Source organism: Triplophysa dalaica, chromosome 17 (genome assembly GCF_015846415.1).
Source record: "Triplophysa dalaica isolate WHDGS20190420 chromosome 17, ASM1584641v1, whole genome shotgun sequence".
Taxonomy (NCBI): Eukaryota; Metazoa; Chordata; class Actinopteri; order Cypriniformes; family Nemacheilidae; genus Triplophysa; species Triplophysa dalaica.
Genome location: NC_079558.1, coordinates 6,999,693 through 7,015,681, shown reverse-complemented (window position 1 = coordinate 7,015,681; position 15,989 = coordinate 6,999,693). Strand labels below are relative to the sequence as shown.

Below are 15,989 nucleotides of genomic sequence, written 5' to 3'. Positions count from 1 at the left end.
TTAATCCCCCCATGCTTTGTACATTATGCAAGTGCACGTCGATTGCCAACAAGACACAGACGTATGACTTAGTTTGACTTACTGCGTGCATTTCATGTCAGGCATCTTATAGTACTGGGGCCACGCCATCTATCAGTTTCAAACAATCTCCAAATCCGGTGTTATATCCAGCCTTTATATAGCATCCATCAATAAAATGCCGTGAATAAACAGACACACCTAAACTTCACTATCACAAGAGTAACGAGCTGCAGCGCAGCCGATCTTGACGCAGCGCAGAAAACCTTGATGGTAAGCGGTTCTCGGTTGGCTCATGGGCGGGCTCTTTTGCCTTCGGCTTGCTGTGCTTTTGGCTAATAAAAGGAGTAGGATCCCTATGACGACACAGGGATCCAGAATTAGACAAAACTTTCTGAAACTAGTTTGAGTGCTGGGGGAGTGTATCAAGTAGAATAAATTCTACATCAGCATGTTCAACATGTAAAGCACGAGAAGCCAGAATGCATGACATAGCTTGATAGGTCCACATGACTTGTCTCATTGTTTAATAAAGGCTAATATCACTGACCTATAGTGAGGACAGTGAAGAAACGTACTACTCTCTTTCTCTCTCTGTCTTTAGGATCGGTTGTTCTTTGTTATGGAGTATGTGAATGGAGGAGACCTGATGTTTCAGATCCAGCGCTCGCGCAAGTTCGATGAAGCTCGCTCTCGTTTTTACGCAGCCGAGGTGACATCAGCACTTATGTTCCTGCATCAACACGGCGTCATATACAGGTAAATACACACAAGCACCTAAAGATGAAGAGAGTCATTTCTGCACCTAGAGCTTTATCATACACAACTACAAAAATAACAGTTTTCAAGGTTTCTATGAATCATGCATTTTTTGAATTTGGCAGATGCAGTTTAGGCTGTTTCGGAAGTATAAAACCCATGACATTGGTGTTGCCAATGATGCAGCATTAAGCTTCAGACAAACAAAGCTATGTTTTGATACCATCACAAAGCCCTTTCTGTGAATTCAGCCTACAGATGGCATTTTTTATAGCGGTCTCTGCATACAGTAGTAACATGGAACAGAGAAAGTATTAACTTTTCTAATAAATTACACACTTCTGTTAAAGACACGCACCAGTCATGCCATGAGACTGCCGTGTGACTACAGATCCTACAGACCTTGGTAGTTCTGCAGTATGTATGCATGATGTAACTTAAATGCCTGAGAGCCTTTAAGTGCTTTTTTTCTTTCTGGGATTGATACAGGTTGGGTTGGTGAAAGATCACGCTATTGTAAGCGTGACATTTAGTCCAATACTAGGTGTACCTTTTCAATCAAGCTCTTATTCAGGTTTTACCCCCCAGCAAAAAGGGGAAAGATAAGTGTTTGTTTTGAGCAGACTGCAAAAAAAATATAGTTTCTTTTTTGTTTCTTGTTTTGCAATACAAATATGTAAAAATTATTCAAATCAAAACACTTTTTTCAGAAGCAAAATGACCCTTTGTTTAGTTTTTTGAAAAAAGTGAAATAAAAATGAATTCACTTTAGGCTTAAAACTAGCGAAAATATGTCTCAAAGATATAAAAGAAATAATGTAGAATTTCGATTTGCGTTTCCTCTTCATTTATAAGTTATCTCAGGTTTATCTTTCAAACCCTATTTGCAGATATTAGCTTGTTTTAAGCATAAATGAACTTCAATTTATATTAACTTTGTCTTGTTTTCAGAAGCAATGTGACCTAAGCAAGAAATACATCTCTTGAGTTATTTCAAAGTTGATGAGATGAAACAAATGCTCCATTTCTCAAGTGTCTCACCCGCACCCTTGTTTGAAGGGTTGCCATGACAGCGGCTAGAGCAGACCTTTTCCTCTCTGTAACACCGTGTCCACACCGGACGTGACAGGTGTGGATCATGACGACCTGCTTGTTCTGAATGGGTTTGTCGCATTGCACCACGCAGCATCCAGTGTGGACAAAATTTGAAATAATAATGGTTCTAATGCCTCTCTAATGTCTTTTGTTGTGTCGCGTCACACATGTCGCGTCCGGTGCGGACACGGTGTTTTGAACTTCCTTATTCGTACACACCCATTTAAACAGCCATTGACACACAGAGAGTCATACAAACTGTTGTATTTCTGAAACTGGCATGAGCATGCATAAATACACTCTTTAATCTCACACTCTTTCGGTCTCTAGCACACACAGAATTAAACGTATCCTAAAAACTGAATACTGGAGCTGCAGTGGGTCACAGAACCGCAGAAATGCACGAAAAGCCATAATACTTATCAAGACCTTGAGGATTGTGTAGAACTTTCATAATCATCCAAAGTTCTGCTGAGTCCTTCAAGATACAAGAGGTCAAACTACACACGATCAGCCATCAATTATGCATTGTTAAAGCCCATATCTCTCCTCTAGGTTATTACGTCAGAATACTAACCTAATCACTGTCCTGATGTTGAAATATTGATTAATCTCATTACATTTTTTTATAAAGGTACATTAATAGTAGTGAGCTTTCCAAATTGTGTAGTCTGTTCCAGGCTTTGTCTTTGGTTAGTAATAGTTACTAAAAAGAAAGATTATTCAGATTTATGTATTGATATTTTATTCTGTGTAAATGTGTGGATTTGTTTTACATAGCCATTTACAATAGACATTTACAATGTCAGATTTACAGATCTGTGCCGAGATCTGTCTGTTATGTGAATTGAGAAAGTTTACGAATGCCAGTATTTATGTCAAATATCCATTTACAGCACATTTTTCATTGCATATGATGTGTTATTGGTAGAAGCTACTACATATTGTATATAATGTAACACAAACATTGCGTCCAAATGACTAAAAATCTGACCATTTAGACTAAAGCACAACTTTTTATCACATTTCAATCCGAATACCAAGGTAGTTTGGATCTGCTTTGTAAAAATCCATTTCTGTTTTTATTCACACTACAAATAACTAAGTGAATAGAAAATACCAAACATTAGATTTGCCTGTCAGTTACTGTAGCATGAAGCCTTGTCATGACTGAAAGCTTGTATCTCCAAAACTGCCATTTTGCAGAAAATGAGAAAACACTTTTAATAATTAAACGCTTGTTTTCTCAAAGTTGATAAAAAGCTCTCATTAAAAAGCTCTCATTAATTCATTTTATTGGTTAAGCAAAACCCACAGACAAACATGAAGGGTGACCAATAGTAAAATTTAAATCATGAAAAATGGAGAAACAAGGTTTCAGTCCAACAGCGATGTTTTGTAACCTGTTTGTTGGAATATGTGTAACTATTATCGTAGATTATTTACTACTATTTACTACTACTATTCTACTCTTTTGGACGTGTTTGGTCAAAGAACTGTGTTTTTCCTCTTCTTGGGAAGAGGGTAGAGAAAGATTAAAAGGAGAATATATATGTTTGGTTTGTGTAGGTCAGAACTTGACCTGGACGTATGGAAGCATGGTCCGTCTAATACAACTCTGATTCCTTTCTCTCTGTTTGTGAGTGTTAAACTGAGATTTAATTTTGTCATGGGTCGATCAGTGTCAGAGCTTCATCTTAAAGTGATGAGGGACTGAATGGAAAAATCACTCCACACACAAAAGGAATACAGGAAAGGGTTTCAATAGGGCCTAATTATGTGTGTACACGTGCATGTGTTTGTGTGCGGGTGTCCATGCAAGGTGCCACCGTGTGTACGTGTTTTCTGTGGGGAAACCACACTCAAAGATCCGTCTATATAGGGGATGTGTGCAGGTTATATTTAAGTGTGCTGAGAAATTGTCAGTTTTGATTCGTTTCAGTGACATCGAAGGCCCCGGAACTCGAAAGTTGAAGAGATGAGACTACATGTTTTGAAAGTGCTGTTTATTTGCATGCTCTGTCTGTATTGTTTTAGCATCTGGTTTACTAAAGAAATTATGTAAATCGGCTAAGCACAGTTTTTACAGCCCAGTTCTCAAGCGTGCAGGTTTGTTTTTTTGTGCCGGCTTGTGGAGGATTCAGCAAAGTACTGTGAACTAGTATATTTCACTGTTCATCATCATTTCAGCATTGTGATCCAAGCATCTGAATTGCCTCTTGAAAACTGAGCTATATGACTATACTGCATGCCCAGTTGTAAATTAATTATCCATAATTTCATCAACATTAAATTAATAACTGATGCAACATCAATAGATACAACACACAGCTAATGCTTGTAAATGCAGTTCTGTTTACTGCGTGAATATTGCGCCAGAAAAATAACGCAGAGATATGGGAATAAGATGCCATTCAGAAAGAACTTGGAATAGGTTAAATTGGGAATGGTGAGAATAAAAAAGCAGTCTTAAGATTTTGTGACCTTGTAGACCTGTGAGCAGAATAGACGCAAAAGAAGTTTAACACAGTCCACTTTAATTCAGCTCTTACTTTGCAGGAGATGAAAGATACAGTATTTTTGGTTCTGTCTAAAAATGAGTTAATCTGTACGGATCACTTGACAATACCTTCCATGGTCACTGACATAAATGGAACAGTTACATAAACCCGGGTCCCGCCCTTTTTTCGGAACAGTACCTCACAAAAGGATCTTCTCTTGACTTATGCCAGCAATGAAGTGCTGACATTTGTTTGCCAATCAACCATCAAAGACCAAACCTGTTTGGCTAACTTGTCCTCCTTTGCCCTGGACTTCACGCACCATGGACACACGTTCAAAAACACAGAGAACTTCTGAGTAAATACATTTATGGAAGAAATAAAACAGTGAGGGAAAAATGTAAGGTTTAAATTGACTGTAGCGAATATCCATGTAATACATACAGTTAATGCATACATTTTTTCATACCATCAAAATTTTTCGTTTTGCGCTGAATTGATATTTTTCCAAACATTCTGGTTAGGTTTATTTTAACCATATTTATTTCACTTTTGCAAAACATTCAGACATTGTAGACTAAATTTGAAATAAGGTTTACAGATATCTAAAGATAAAAAATGTTTGAGAGGCTTTTTTGATATTTTTCATGAATTAAAAGGAAATTTTATTGCATACTTTTATTAGATTTAAATTAATTGTACGTTTTGATAGCATAACACTCATAATGTGTGCATGCTCATGTCATTCCCTTTTTGCCCACCAACCCCCACAGGATCTTTAGTCATGTGATTTTGTCAGGAATAGCATTAGAAACAGAATCACTTTGCCTATAATACAATATGATTGAAAGGTTTTACAAGAGTGGTGTTCTTATCTAAAGAAGTATGTAAATAGATAGCGTAAAAGGTGTAGTAATGAACCACACCCCAGCTTCTGTATTCCTCAATATAACACACACCGATAGACGCAGACCATCAGATTTCCCACCTGCCATGGCACCTTTGGCTATCACTGTGTTAGCTTTTTTATTTTACAAGGTGAATAATTATGATTCTCATACCCCCCTGACCCTTCCTACCTCTGTCATTAAAAATGATATGTTGTAGAGCATGATAGGAGCCTGGAGGCATTGCATGTCACTGACCAAGTTGCTCTGATGGCACAGGGTATAATCTGCATCTGAACCAGGTGGAGCACACGAGCAAGGCTTTGAACAACATGTTCACATTCCTTAGACACATGCCAGAGCTTTTCAGGTGTGTGATATACAGATAAAGCAGTGATCTATGGCTTATTTACTAAGAGGATCTCATGGCAAATGCGATACATTTGAAGAGATTTCAGCATTCTATATCAGTTTAGTCTACCTTGATGACCTCATTTAGATGATCACGGAAAGCAGGGGGATAAAAGGACTGGGAAATTAAGAAGCAGTTCACACAAAATGAAAATGACATGAACATTTTTAGGCTTCTTTTCTTCAGTTGAACAAAAAAATGTGGAATAATTGGAATTGTGACAATTGCTTTTCCATTGCATTATAAATATTTTCTGTATTATCATTTTGCTCAAAGGTCTAAGTATCTTGCTACAAATATAATTAAAGGGACAGTTCACCCACACATGAAAATCTTTCATCGTTTACTCATCTTCATGTCATTTCAAACCTGTATGACTTTTTTTTGTTCTGCAGAACTCAAAAGAAGATATTTTAAAGAATGTCGGTAACCAAACAACCATTTTATGGACACAAAACCACTGAAACATTTCTCAAAATATCTTCTTTTGTGTATCACAGAAGAAGAGTCATATACAGGTTTTGAATGACATGAGGGTTATTAAGCAATGTCACATTTTACAATTTCGAGTGAACTATTTCTTTATGTGAAAGGAAAAACATTTAAACATTTGCTTGCACGAAGTAAATGTGTTTCTTACTTGTATAAATTGAGAGATGAAGTCTGTCATACTCTGTATTTAAAAAAAAATGTTTTTTTCTTAATGTCCTGACAAAGACCAAAGTATGTCCAAAATGACTAATGACTTTTAAGATTTCTTTAAAGGGGCAAATAACCACCGCTGTGATAACTTACACTTTTAATAATTACTGCTACACAATTTGCAACCTGTGTTTTGTTCATTACATTTATTAATTTGGCACAGGCTTTTACCCAAATCCACTTACAGTGTATTTTTCAGTGCATTATCAGTTGTTTTCCTTGTTTTTGTGGACAGAGGCTCAGCAAAGCGCTTCACTCGAGAGACTGACCTGAGCACACCAGTTATCAAACTCAACCTCCATTGAATGTGTAGTTCACATTAAACAACCCCCCATTGACTTTCCATAGTAGGAGTTGAAAATACTATGGAAACTCAATGACCTCTTATTTTAAAGTGAAGTACGCCTTTGAGTTGTCCTCTCTCTTTTTAGTGCTTGTCTTTTATTTTGCTCTGACACACTCAGAAAACATGATTTATCATGCGTAACAATCAGATTAGCTCCTCTGAACATTCCTGCCAGTTACAGGTTCCAGACAGTTTGTCGAGGTGTACCTGCGCAACACACAAGCACAGGAAGTTTGCATATGAAGACAACAGTGTACTGAATATGTTAAAATAATCTGTTTGATTATTTATAATCTATCCCTAATGCTTGAAATGAGGCAATTTGATCATCTGAACCATAGAGATGTCCTAAACAAAATTTTTGACTGACATTTTTTGATTTTGAATTTTTTGACTGCTGGTATTTCTGGTATGAACAAGTGTTGACCCCACTAAGCACATTTCATTTTTCAACGTGTTTAAAAGGTCCGGCCACTGAGTGCCCTCGGCCAGATTCCTCTTGTGTCCTGGCTGACACATATTGGGGTCTCATCCTTTAACCTTTAAAATGGCATGATAAATTCTTAATTGTCTCTCCGTGTGCTGTCTTTGAACTCAACAGCACTGTGCACAAACATCCCGCTGTGCAAAACAAGATATCTGCTCTTTGGCAAGTCTCTGCAGCCACTCTAGTGACAGCAAATCAGATGTTATCCTCATGTTCAGGGTTTTTTTTTCAACTGCTTGACGATTGTTAACCCATTCGCAGACTTATAAGGACAGATTTTGAATGAGCGATAAGCTTGTGCATTGGTATGAATGACTAAGGTATAGGTGGAACTTTGTAGAGGTGGATCTTATGATGTCATTATTACAGTTAAATCCCAAAATTCTTACTATCATAATGTCTGTAGATCGTAAATCTCATTATACAAAATTAGATGAGATTTGTATTACTCTAAAACTGCTTTTTTTACTATGTGTGTTTGTTGGTTATGAAATTATGAATACATTGCATAAAATATGGAAAGGAAAGATTTTAGGAAGGGGAGGGGAGTGCGTTCAAATGAGATCTGAAAATTCTGGGTGGTCTGTTGGGTAAGGCCTCTTCAAACACAGCGAGAGAAATATCTAGCATTGTGTCTATTGTTGCCGTTGCTTACCTTCTTTTAAACACATAGACCCATATAAACCACATTAATATCTGTGATTGTGTTCATGTAAACATCTATTTTTCATACCTCTACACTTAAAAAAGATGGGTTATTTTCAGCCCAGTGTTAGGTCAAAAAGGGACAAACCCAACCGTTGTGTAATACATTTATTTATGTTGGGTTGTTTCAAACCAAAATGATGTGTTGTTTTAACCCATTGTTGTGTCAAATATTTAACCCAATGGCTAGGTTCATCCTTTTTCAAAACAACGCTGGGTTGAAAATAACCCAGTATTTTTTTGTGTCAAAACAATCAACATGCGATCTGGGAAGGTCAAGCTGTCCAGTAACTGACTGAAGGCTTAATGCTCTGCATGTCAACAAACTTATTGTGAAGCAAAGCCCCTCTTAAACTGCTGCTGTTTTCATCTACACAAATGTTCAGCCCAGAGCACTCACAAATCCAAAGCTTACAGAGAACAGGTTGAGTTGTTCAAGAATCGGTGTTGTGTGTTATTGGTGTAAAGGTCTAGATAACGGCCCCGTCAAGGCCGTGTAGATCAGTTGTCAGCTTACTGTCACAGGCGTGACGGCCCCAATTCACACCACTGTTTGAAACCGCATAAACTGTTTTAGTAAATCATTAAGTTAGCACACCAAATATCATTCACCAATATGTGAAAAATGGCCAATTTTGGTTCTTTTTTATTTTCTTGTCACTGTAGAGACCTGAAACTGGATAACATTCTGTTAGATGCTGAGGGACACTGTAAACTCGCTGACTTCGGCATGTGCAAAGAGGGCATATTGAACGGGCTCACAACCACCACCTTCTGTGGGACTCCTGACTACATCGCCCCTGAGGTACAACCCACCTGTACATGATACAGAATATCATACTGTACTAACGATACCAACCATGCACAGTTTTTTCATGTTAAATATTATGAACTTATTAGACATTATCTCGACAAAGATTCCCACTTTCTTTTCTTCCAGATCCTGCAGGAGTTAGAGTACGGGCCGTCGGTGGATTGGTGGGCTCTGGGTGTACTCATGTACGAGATGATGGCCGGTCAGCCCCCATTTGAAGCCGACAATGAAGATGACCTGTTTGAGTCCATCTTACACGATGACGTGCTTTATCCCGTTTGGCTCAGTAAAGAAGCAGTCAGCATTCTGAAAGCCGTAAGTGACTCGATTCTTTTTTGTCGACTTGATTTTTCTATTTGCGTGGTTTGTGGTTGACCCATTTGTCCTTTTATTCGCTTCTGTTTATAATGTTCTTTCTTCCTGCAGTGCTGTATTGAGCTCCACTGTATGGTCATGCGCCCGGCTAGACATTCCCTTTGACTTCTCCAACCTTCCTCTGTTCATTTTCTCCTTTACCTGTTACCCATCCTTCTTCCATCCTTTTTTTCTGGTATATTTAACTCTGATTTACAAGAATACTCATTTTGCACATGTTTATTTAGCATTAAACGGATATATTGTGACTTTTGCCAGTAATGTTTAAGTTTTGTGCATTAAAATTCATAAAAGACCCTCGAACGTACTACTTTTCGCGTATTAACAATGCTGTAAGTGGTTTCCATCAGTGGTGGCGTTTCACCAAACCTAAGGTATGGCAAAATTTCCTTTGGTCATACCACAACGACATTCCAAAGTAACGGAACTATTAATTATACCAAATCATATCTAAACAAAACGTGTTCAAGAATCCACAAAACTAAATGAATGCACAAACACGGACAAAGACTTACAGATAACAAACCCTACTCTCATATAGTTTTAAGGGCGACTCCAACAAAATATCTACTAAACCATCTGCCATTTATACTGTGTGTGACAATCGCTTCAAACCAACCAACCGGTGGTGTCATAACAACCACCGACGACAACGTTAATCGGAAACGAGTCTAAAATATAGGCCAAAATTATTTTTAAAGCAAACAGAATTAAATATAAAACATGTCATACCTTGTCGCAGTCCAGTTTATTACATAAGTAGCGGGGAGGTTGAAGCAATGCAAAATCTGTGACAAGTTTATCCAAATGAAAACTAAGGTAACGTTAATCCAAAAGACGCACAAATATTTAGTGCAATAAACTGTGACCGCGCAACACCGGCACATGGAGTAAATTTTTCTATTATTCACAGATAATGTTACAAATCTTATTCATCTTGCAATATTTATACATCTGGCTTTGGCAGAGGAGATTGTTATGTGACTGTTAAAATAAAAATGACAATTGCCAATTTATTGGCAAATGTTGATAATAAAGACCTCCCTAGGACTTGCCACACACTTTATTATTAAACATCTGTTAAGCCATTTTTAAATAGTTTCCTCATTTTGTTGAAAATAAATGCCTGTATGATCTAAAATGTGATGCGAAAATGAAGACAAGTTAAAGGTGGATTCGAACCTGCAACGCGATAGTGTCAAAAACTACTGGTCAGGTGTCTTACCCACTGCACCTTTGAAGCGGTTGATGATCAATTAATGTTTTTACAATACTTTGTTTCCACTGTTTTGTCTGAATGCTAGGGTATGGCAACTGCCATACTCTGCAATATGCAAACGCTGCCCCTGGTTTCCACAGATTTGACACTTGAACTGAACCGCCCCTTCACTTAAGCCACTCCTTTTCCATCACAAAATGATTTGACAGTCAAAGTGCATTTCTGATTGGCTGACAATTTGATTGGCTTAAAAAAGGGCTTGGCTGTCGGGAGTGCCCACATAGGTGTGATTCCTCAGGGGCCAGGGCACCTAAAAAATCACTTACAGCCTCTTCTAAGATTGTTCATACTTCTAAATTATGATGAATATTACAAAATATTTTCCCTTTTTTCAGTTCATGACAAAGAGCCCAAGTAAGCGTCTTGGCTGTGTGGTGTCCCAGGGGCTAGAGGAAGCCATCAAAATCCACCCCTTCTTCAGAGAGATCGACTGGGTCCTGCTGGAGCAGAGGAAGATCAAACCTCCGTTTAAACCTCGCATTGTAAGCGTACACACACAGAAACCAAGACACACAGTCACATGTACATTTTACGAAAACACACATAGCAGTAACCCAGTTCACACACTTTTGCCACCAAAACACACATAAACAGCACACGTTCGTACTCTCAGACACTTTATCTGTCATGTTCTTCTGAGTTTAGCGTTTGCGGTCTAGACTGAAAGTCGAATGCCACAACGGTACTTCTCAACTTCTGCTTTCCCATGACGGGGGAGAGCTGAGGGTGTTGTGTGTGTGTGTGTGTACATGTACACGTATGGGTGCACTTTAGATGCAAAGGTCACAGAGAGGTTAAGAGAAAATGTGGCCACCGCTTCCTCTCTTGCCCTCTGAGTAACTTCGAGCTGGTGTCCTGTCACCACTGTGGGTTACCAACCAACTCTCTACATTTTTAGATACGCACCTGTGGTACTTAACTGAAGCCTCTCCTGTTTCTCAGAACAGAACTTGAGAGACAGTTGAAATGTAAAGCCATGCATGTAACCTGTTTTTTTTATACAATTAGGCAGATTTCAGGTTTTCACCGTGATTGCGATGGTATTTTGGGCGAATATTTCAAGTAAATGAAGAGAACTCAAAATCTCACCACGCTGTTATATTTGATCATCATTGGTAGCTGCTAGGCTGTTTGGCTAGCAACAAAACGGAGTATCATAGAGACATGATTTGGTTCTTTCGACTCATGTTAGCAAACAGGACTTCAGTAAATATCCATTGTTGCATGCTAATAGACGGTTTCATCAGACGCACATGCATGGCCCGAAATTAACTTCCGGTTTGTGTTTGGTTATCAGTCTGGCTAGTGGCTAGTAATAGGTTGTTTGCGCATGATGCGCGAACTGCCATGGAGGGCAGCAAGTGATTTTCTCCAGGAATTCACTAGAACAAACACAAAATACCTATGTTTTGCGTCGTTTTTGATTGTTCAAATCATGACCATGAAAGATGTTTTTATTGTGGAGCAATAAAAATAATTTCTATTAAACCTTAATTGTAATAAACACTAGCTAGCTAATGTTAAAAGAACAAGCACTTATTCCAGGGATAAGGATATTCGTTAAGCTTGATCTTCATAGAAGTCCATTTTAAATATACCACATGACTCAAGGCAGCAACAAACTGAAAACGTAAAACTGTTCTGTTATCTTGTTTATGGTGGATATCAGTGAAAAACAGATGTACAGTATTTATTTTGATTTTCCGTATTGGTTGTTTTGGTGAGCTGTTCCCTTATAATGGACTTCTATGGGGAAGAAACGCTAACGCCAGAATTTTCACTTAATCCATTTAATAAGGGCTCGTTCTTTTAATGAAGCTAGTGTTTATTACAAGTGAGGTTTGACAGAAATTTGGACTTACCTGGTCGTTGTTCAGCTGGTTAGACACAGTTACTTTGAGTTTGCGATAGTGAATTCCTATGGAGAATATCACTTGCTGCCCTCCAGCCCTCTAATATTATTTTATATTGAATTTATATGTATTTCTATTAATATTTTATTGTATATTAATTGTATCAAATTTAATAACAACTACTGATCAGTTATTAATTCTTTGTTAAGGTCTACCGGAAGTTAGGTTTGGCCACATACGTTTTTTTTGTGCTGAAACCGGCTATAGCGATTAGTTAAGTGTTCAAACATGTCAAAAATGATACTAGAACATACTAGCACTAACAAGTTAATCGTGTTATAATTATGTTAGCATCATTTTAAATTATGCTAGCATCATGCAAAAACAGTGTGCATCATATCAGCATCTTATTAAAACATGCTAGCTCAATTTTAACTACACGGTTGACGTAGCCAAACAAATTCTTGATTTTTATATTATTGCGATATTTATTCAAATGTTTTTTTTAAAATAAATAATACTTATAGCCAGTTTCATCTTTAATATTGTTTCCTTTCATTTATTTTTTTGCCCGATGTCATGCTCAAAACATAACTAAAGGAAGGCAGCGAGTTTTTAACAATTCTGGCTATTAAGGAAAACATTTAAATGGGTGTTGAAAAGTTTAAGACATCACCATATTAACACAATGTCGTTAAACATGGTTTTTATAATCACAGTTGTTGTCAATACCAGTATATTGTGACACCCCATATGCACATACATAAACCTAGATAAACTTGTTGACCTCCATCCCTAATACAAACATGTTTCTCTCTTTCATGCTGCAGAAAACCAAGCGTGACGTAAATAACTTTGACCAGGACTTCACTCGCGAGGATCCCGTACTCACGCCGGTGGACGACGCCATCATCAAACAAATCAACCAGGATGAATTCAAGGGCTTCTCCTATTTCGGAGAGGAGGCTTTGTCTTAAATCCAAACCTGGCATCATTCGGTTCAATTCCAACACGTCAATTATACCCACAGACACTCAGAAACCCACATCGTCATGCAATACACTAACACACTTACACAGAGAAGAAGGCCTAGAGTTCTGTTCACCTTTACTGCTGTTTTCGTCCTGTATTTTTCTCTGTATCCCAAAATTTGTACTGCATAATCTCATTACATCGGATCACGTGCCAGGCCTCTACCATAACATGGCTGAGTGTTATTGCAAACCAATCAAAAAAGAATGTTCTCCAGAACCCCAGAAGGAAGGGTCGGGAGCACTACCTTAAACCAAATTGACGATGAAGATGATTGTACTACCGGTTGGAGACCAGTCGGATGTCATACTCCCTGATGGAAATGAAGTTTCAGAGGATGTGCCCTTGGGGAAGAATATACACTGCATATGTGACAAAGAGACATGTTGTGCTATGCAGTCAAATGCCTTTTTGTGTATTCAGGTGACATTTTGGGAGCAATTTTATAAAACATACAAATCCGTTTGTAGTACATATATGCATAGATAAATATTCCATCACAGTGTTATGAAGGTCCATTAGGAATGATAACCTGCTGTATATGGGTTGTGTAATGAAGTGTTCTGTTGGCCTGAGTAGGTGTGTGTGCATGACATGTATGTGTACGTGTGCATGTGTCTGCATGAATGAGAGTCGGAGGTCTTGCCCTCCCGAAGCTCTACAGTTCTTGTTGTTTTAATGCTGTTTCGCAATGGCTTTTCTTTTGGCGCTTGATCGTGTAAAAATTGCAGCGTGCGTATGTGTGTGCGTGTGTCGTACTCGCCGCTATGCAGAAGAAGGTGTAGTTATAGAGATCAGACCAGCACCCTTGGCTCATGAATCTTTTTTGTACAGAACGTGTACAAAGTATTCGCTCCAAAGCCCGTGAAAGCTTTTTAGTGTAGGCAATTGTTGCATGGTTGCAAATTGTGGTGTTATTGAGTAGCATCAGTCTATGTTTTTGACATCTATGTGCAATACCCTAAACACATTTTCCCCATATTTCTTTATTTTCGTGATGTTTTTGTTAAAAGTTTCTCCCATGTGGGCTGATATACCTGCTAGTTTTAAAGAGTGAAGATAGGTTTAAGCTTCACCAAAGGCTTTCTCTCTCTCTCATGCTGTCTCTGTTCATGGTTACATCTCTCTATGCCACTCTCATGTACATAGTTTGCTGAAGTACATAAGCTGTGGAATGTTGTGGAACAATGTGTGAGCTGTTAATTTATTCAATATACATGTCGCTATATGCCTGTGTCAGTAGGTCATTTCTCAGTGTCTTTATTTCAGACCTCCATAGTTCATTTAATATTCAGATTTGTTTATTGAATCATGGTATTTCTTCTTGTAAATTCCCTTTCGTTTAACAATCCATGTGTAAAATGTGAAAGACTCTAAAGAAGAGGTAAACTATGAGAAAAGGGTACATTTCAGGCGAACTAATTAAAAACCTTCTGGAATGTGATGACTTTGAGTGGCAATTCGAAGAACTTGTGTTTGTTTGAAAAAAAAGTTTTTTTCCTTGCCTGAATTTGAAGTTTATTGCTGTCTAAAATCTTATTTCGTTTTGTTCAACGTTGTACTGTTTTGTTGCTTTTTTATCTGTGTCTGTGGGTTGATCACAGTAGCTAGCATGTTGCTATGAAGCCTTTTCTCCCGCAGGCGTCTACCTGTAGCAGTCTCAGCACCACCCTTTTGTTTCCTTTTTATTTGCAAAGGAATGAACTTGATAAATAGAAAACATCCATGGTCTGTCTTTAAAGTCAAAGTAAAGAAACAAAACAAAGAATTACCTCTTAAATTAAGTGCAAATTCTCTGGCTGAATATTGAATATTTGCGCATACAGTATTAAAGTACATAAATGTTTCATATGTATGATAGTGCTGTATTATATAAATCTGGTATTGGACTTTTAGTTTCTGTAAGGTGAAGCTTTATGTGCACAGAGGTATTTTGTTCCTGGATGCATTAGCGTTATCTCATTGTAAGCATTTTACTATGTGCCAAATGTACTGTCATCTAAAGGATGTGAATGTTTTGTTTAACCTATTAAACCCCAATATGTATGAAAACTAACATGTTAGTCGATATGTTTAATATCTTACATGCACACAACAGCACCCATTCGGAGACATTTTTCAAATTGCATAGACAACTGTGGGGAGAAAGTGAAGCTACTTCAACGGTCATTCAAAGAAAAGCTCTAAATGGAAAAGATGTGCAGAAGCAAACTTTGGTTTTGTCACCAACTCAGCAACAGCTCTTACCAAAAGTGTACAAATGGAATTTGAGATTTTGTTTCCATCATCTGCACATGCATGCATGCAACTAGCTTTTCATAATTATTATGTTTGCGGGGATCTTTCTATCCACATTTATTTAAACAGTTAAAGTAGTCGGATTAAGTTTCTGATATGTTTTATGAAATGGGAACCTGCCTGGTTTGAGGTTATTTCCAATCCAATTATGGACAAGAATTACAATTGTAATATTTACCCATAGCCAATGATCTGTTGTGTTTGGTCCTCCACGTTTAAAGATTAATATTCAACCCTGATGTTTATTCGCGCATCCGTCTTTCCACTTTCACTAATTTGGCTCGCTCTCGGTCGGTTAAGGTGGGTTCTGCGATGTTTGTTTGACATCATACTTCTAGTCTTAAAAGATGTTAAAACGCGCACAGACCTTGAAGCGCGCTCGCGTCATGAAACCGGAGGTCCCTAGCGCGCGCCGAGGGGAGGCAG

The 15,989-nt window shown here is 37.9% G+C and overlaps 1 protein-coding gene across 2 annotated transcripts in view; it reads left to right on the top strand.

Annotated features, from left to right (window-relative positions):
• prkcea (protein kinase C, epsilon a) overlaps window positions 1-15,334 on the top strand; it is a 55,141-nt gene extending 39,807 nt beyond the window's left edge. For both annotated transcript variants that reach the window (XM_056771222.1, XM_056771221.1), the window contains exons 11-15: window positions 623-777; window positions 8,579-8,717; window positions 8,853-9,041; window positions 10,716-10,862; window positions 13,064-15,334. In XM_056771222.1, coding sequence (XP_056627200.1) covers window positions 623-777; window positions 8,579-8,717; window positions 8,853-9,041; window positions 10,716-10,862; window positions 13,064-13,210 — 777 coding nt within the window. In that variant the 3' untranslated portion in view covers window positions 13,211-15,334. The remainder of the gene's footprint in view (window positions 1-622; window positions 778-8,578; window positions 8,718-8,852; window positions 9,042-10,715; window positions 10,863-13,063) is intronic.
• The last annotated feature ends 655 nt before the right edge of the window (window positions 15,335-15,989 follow it).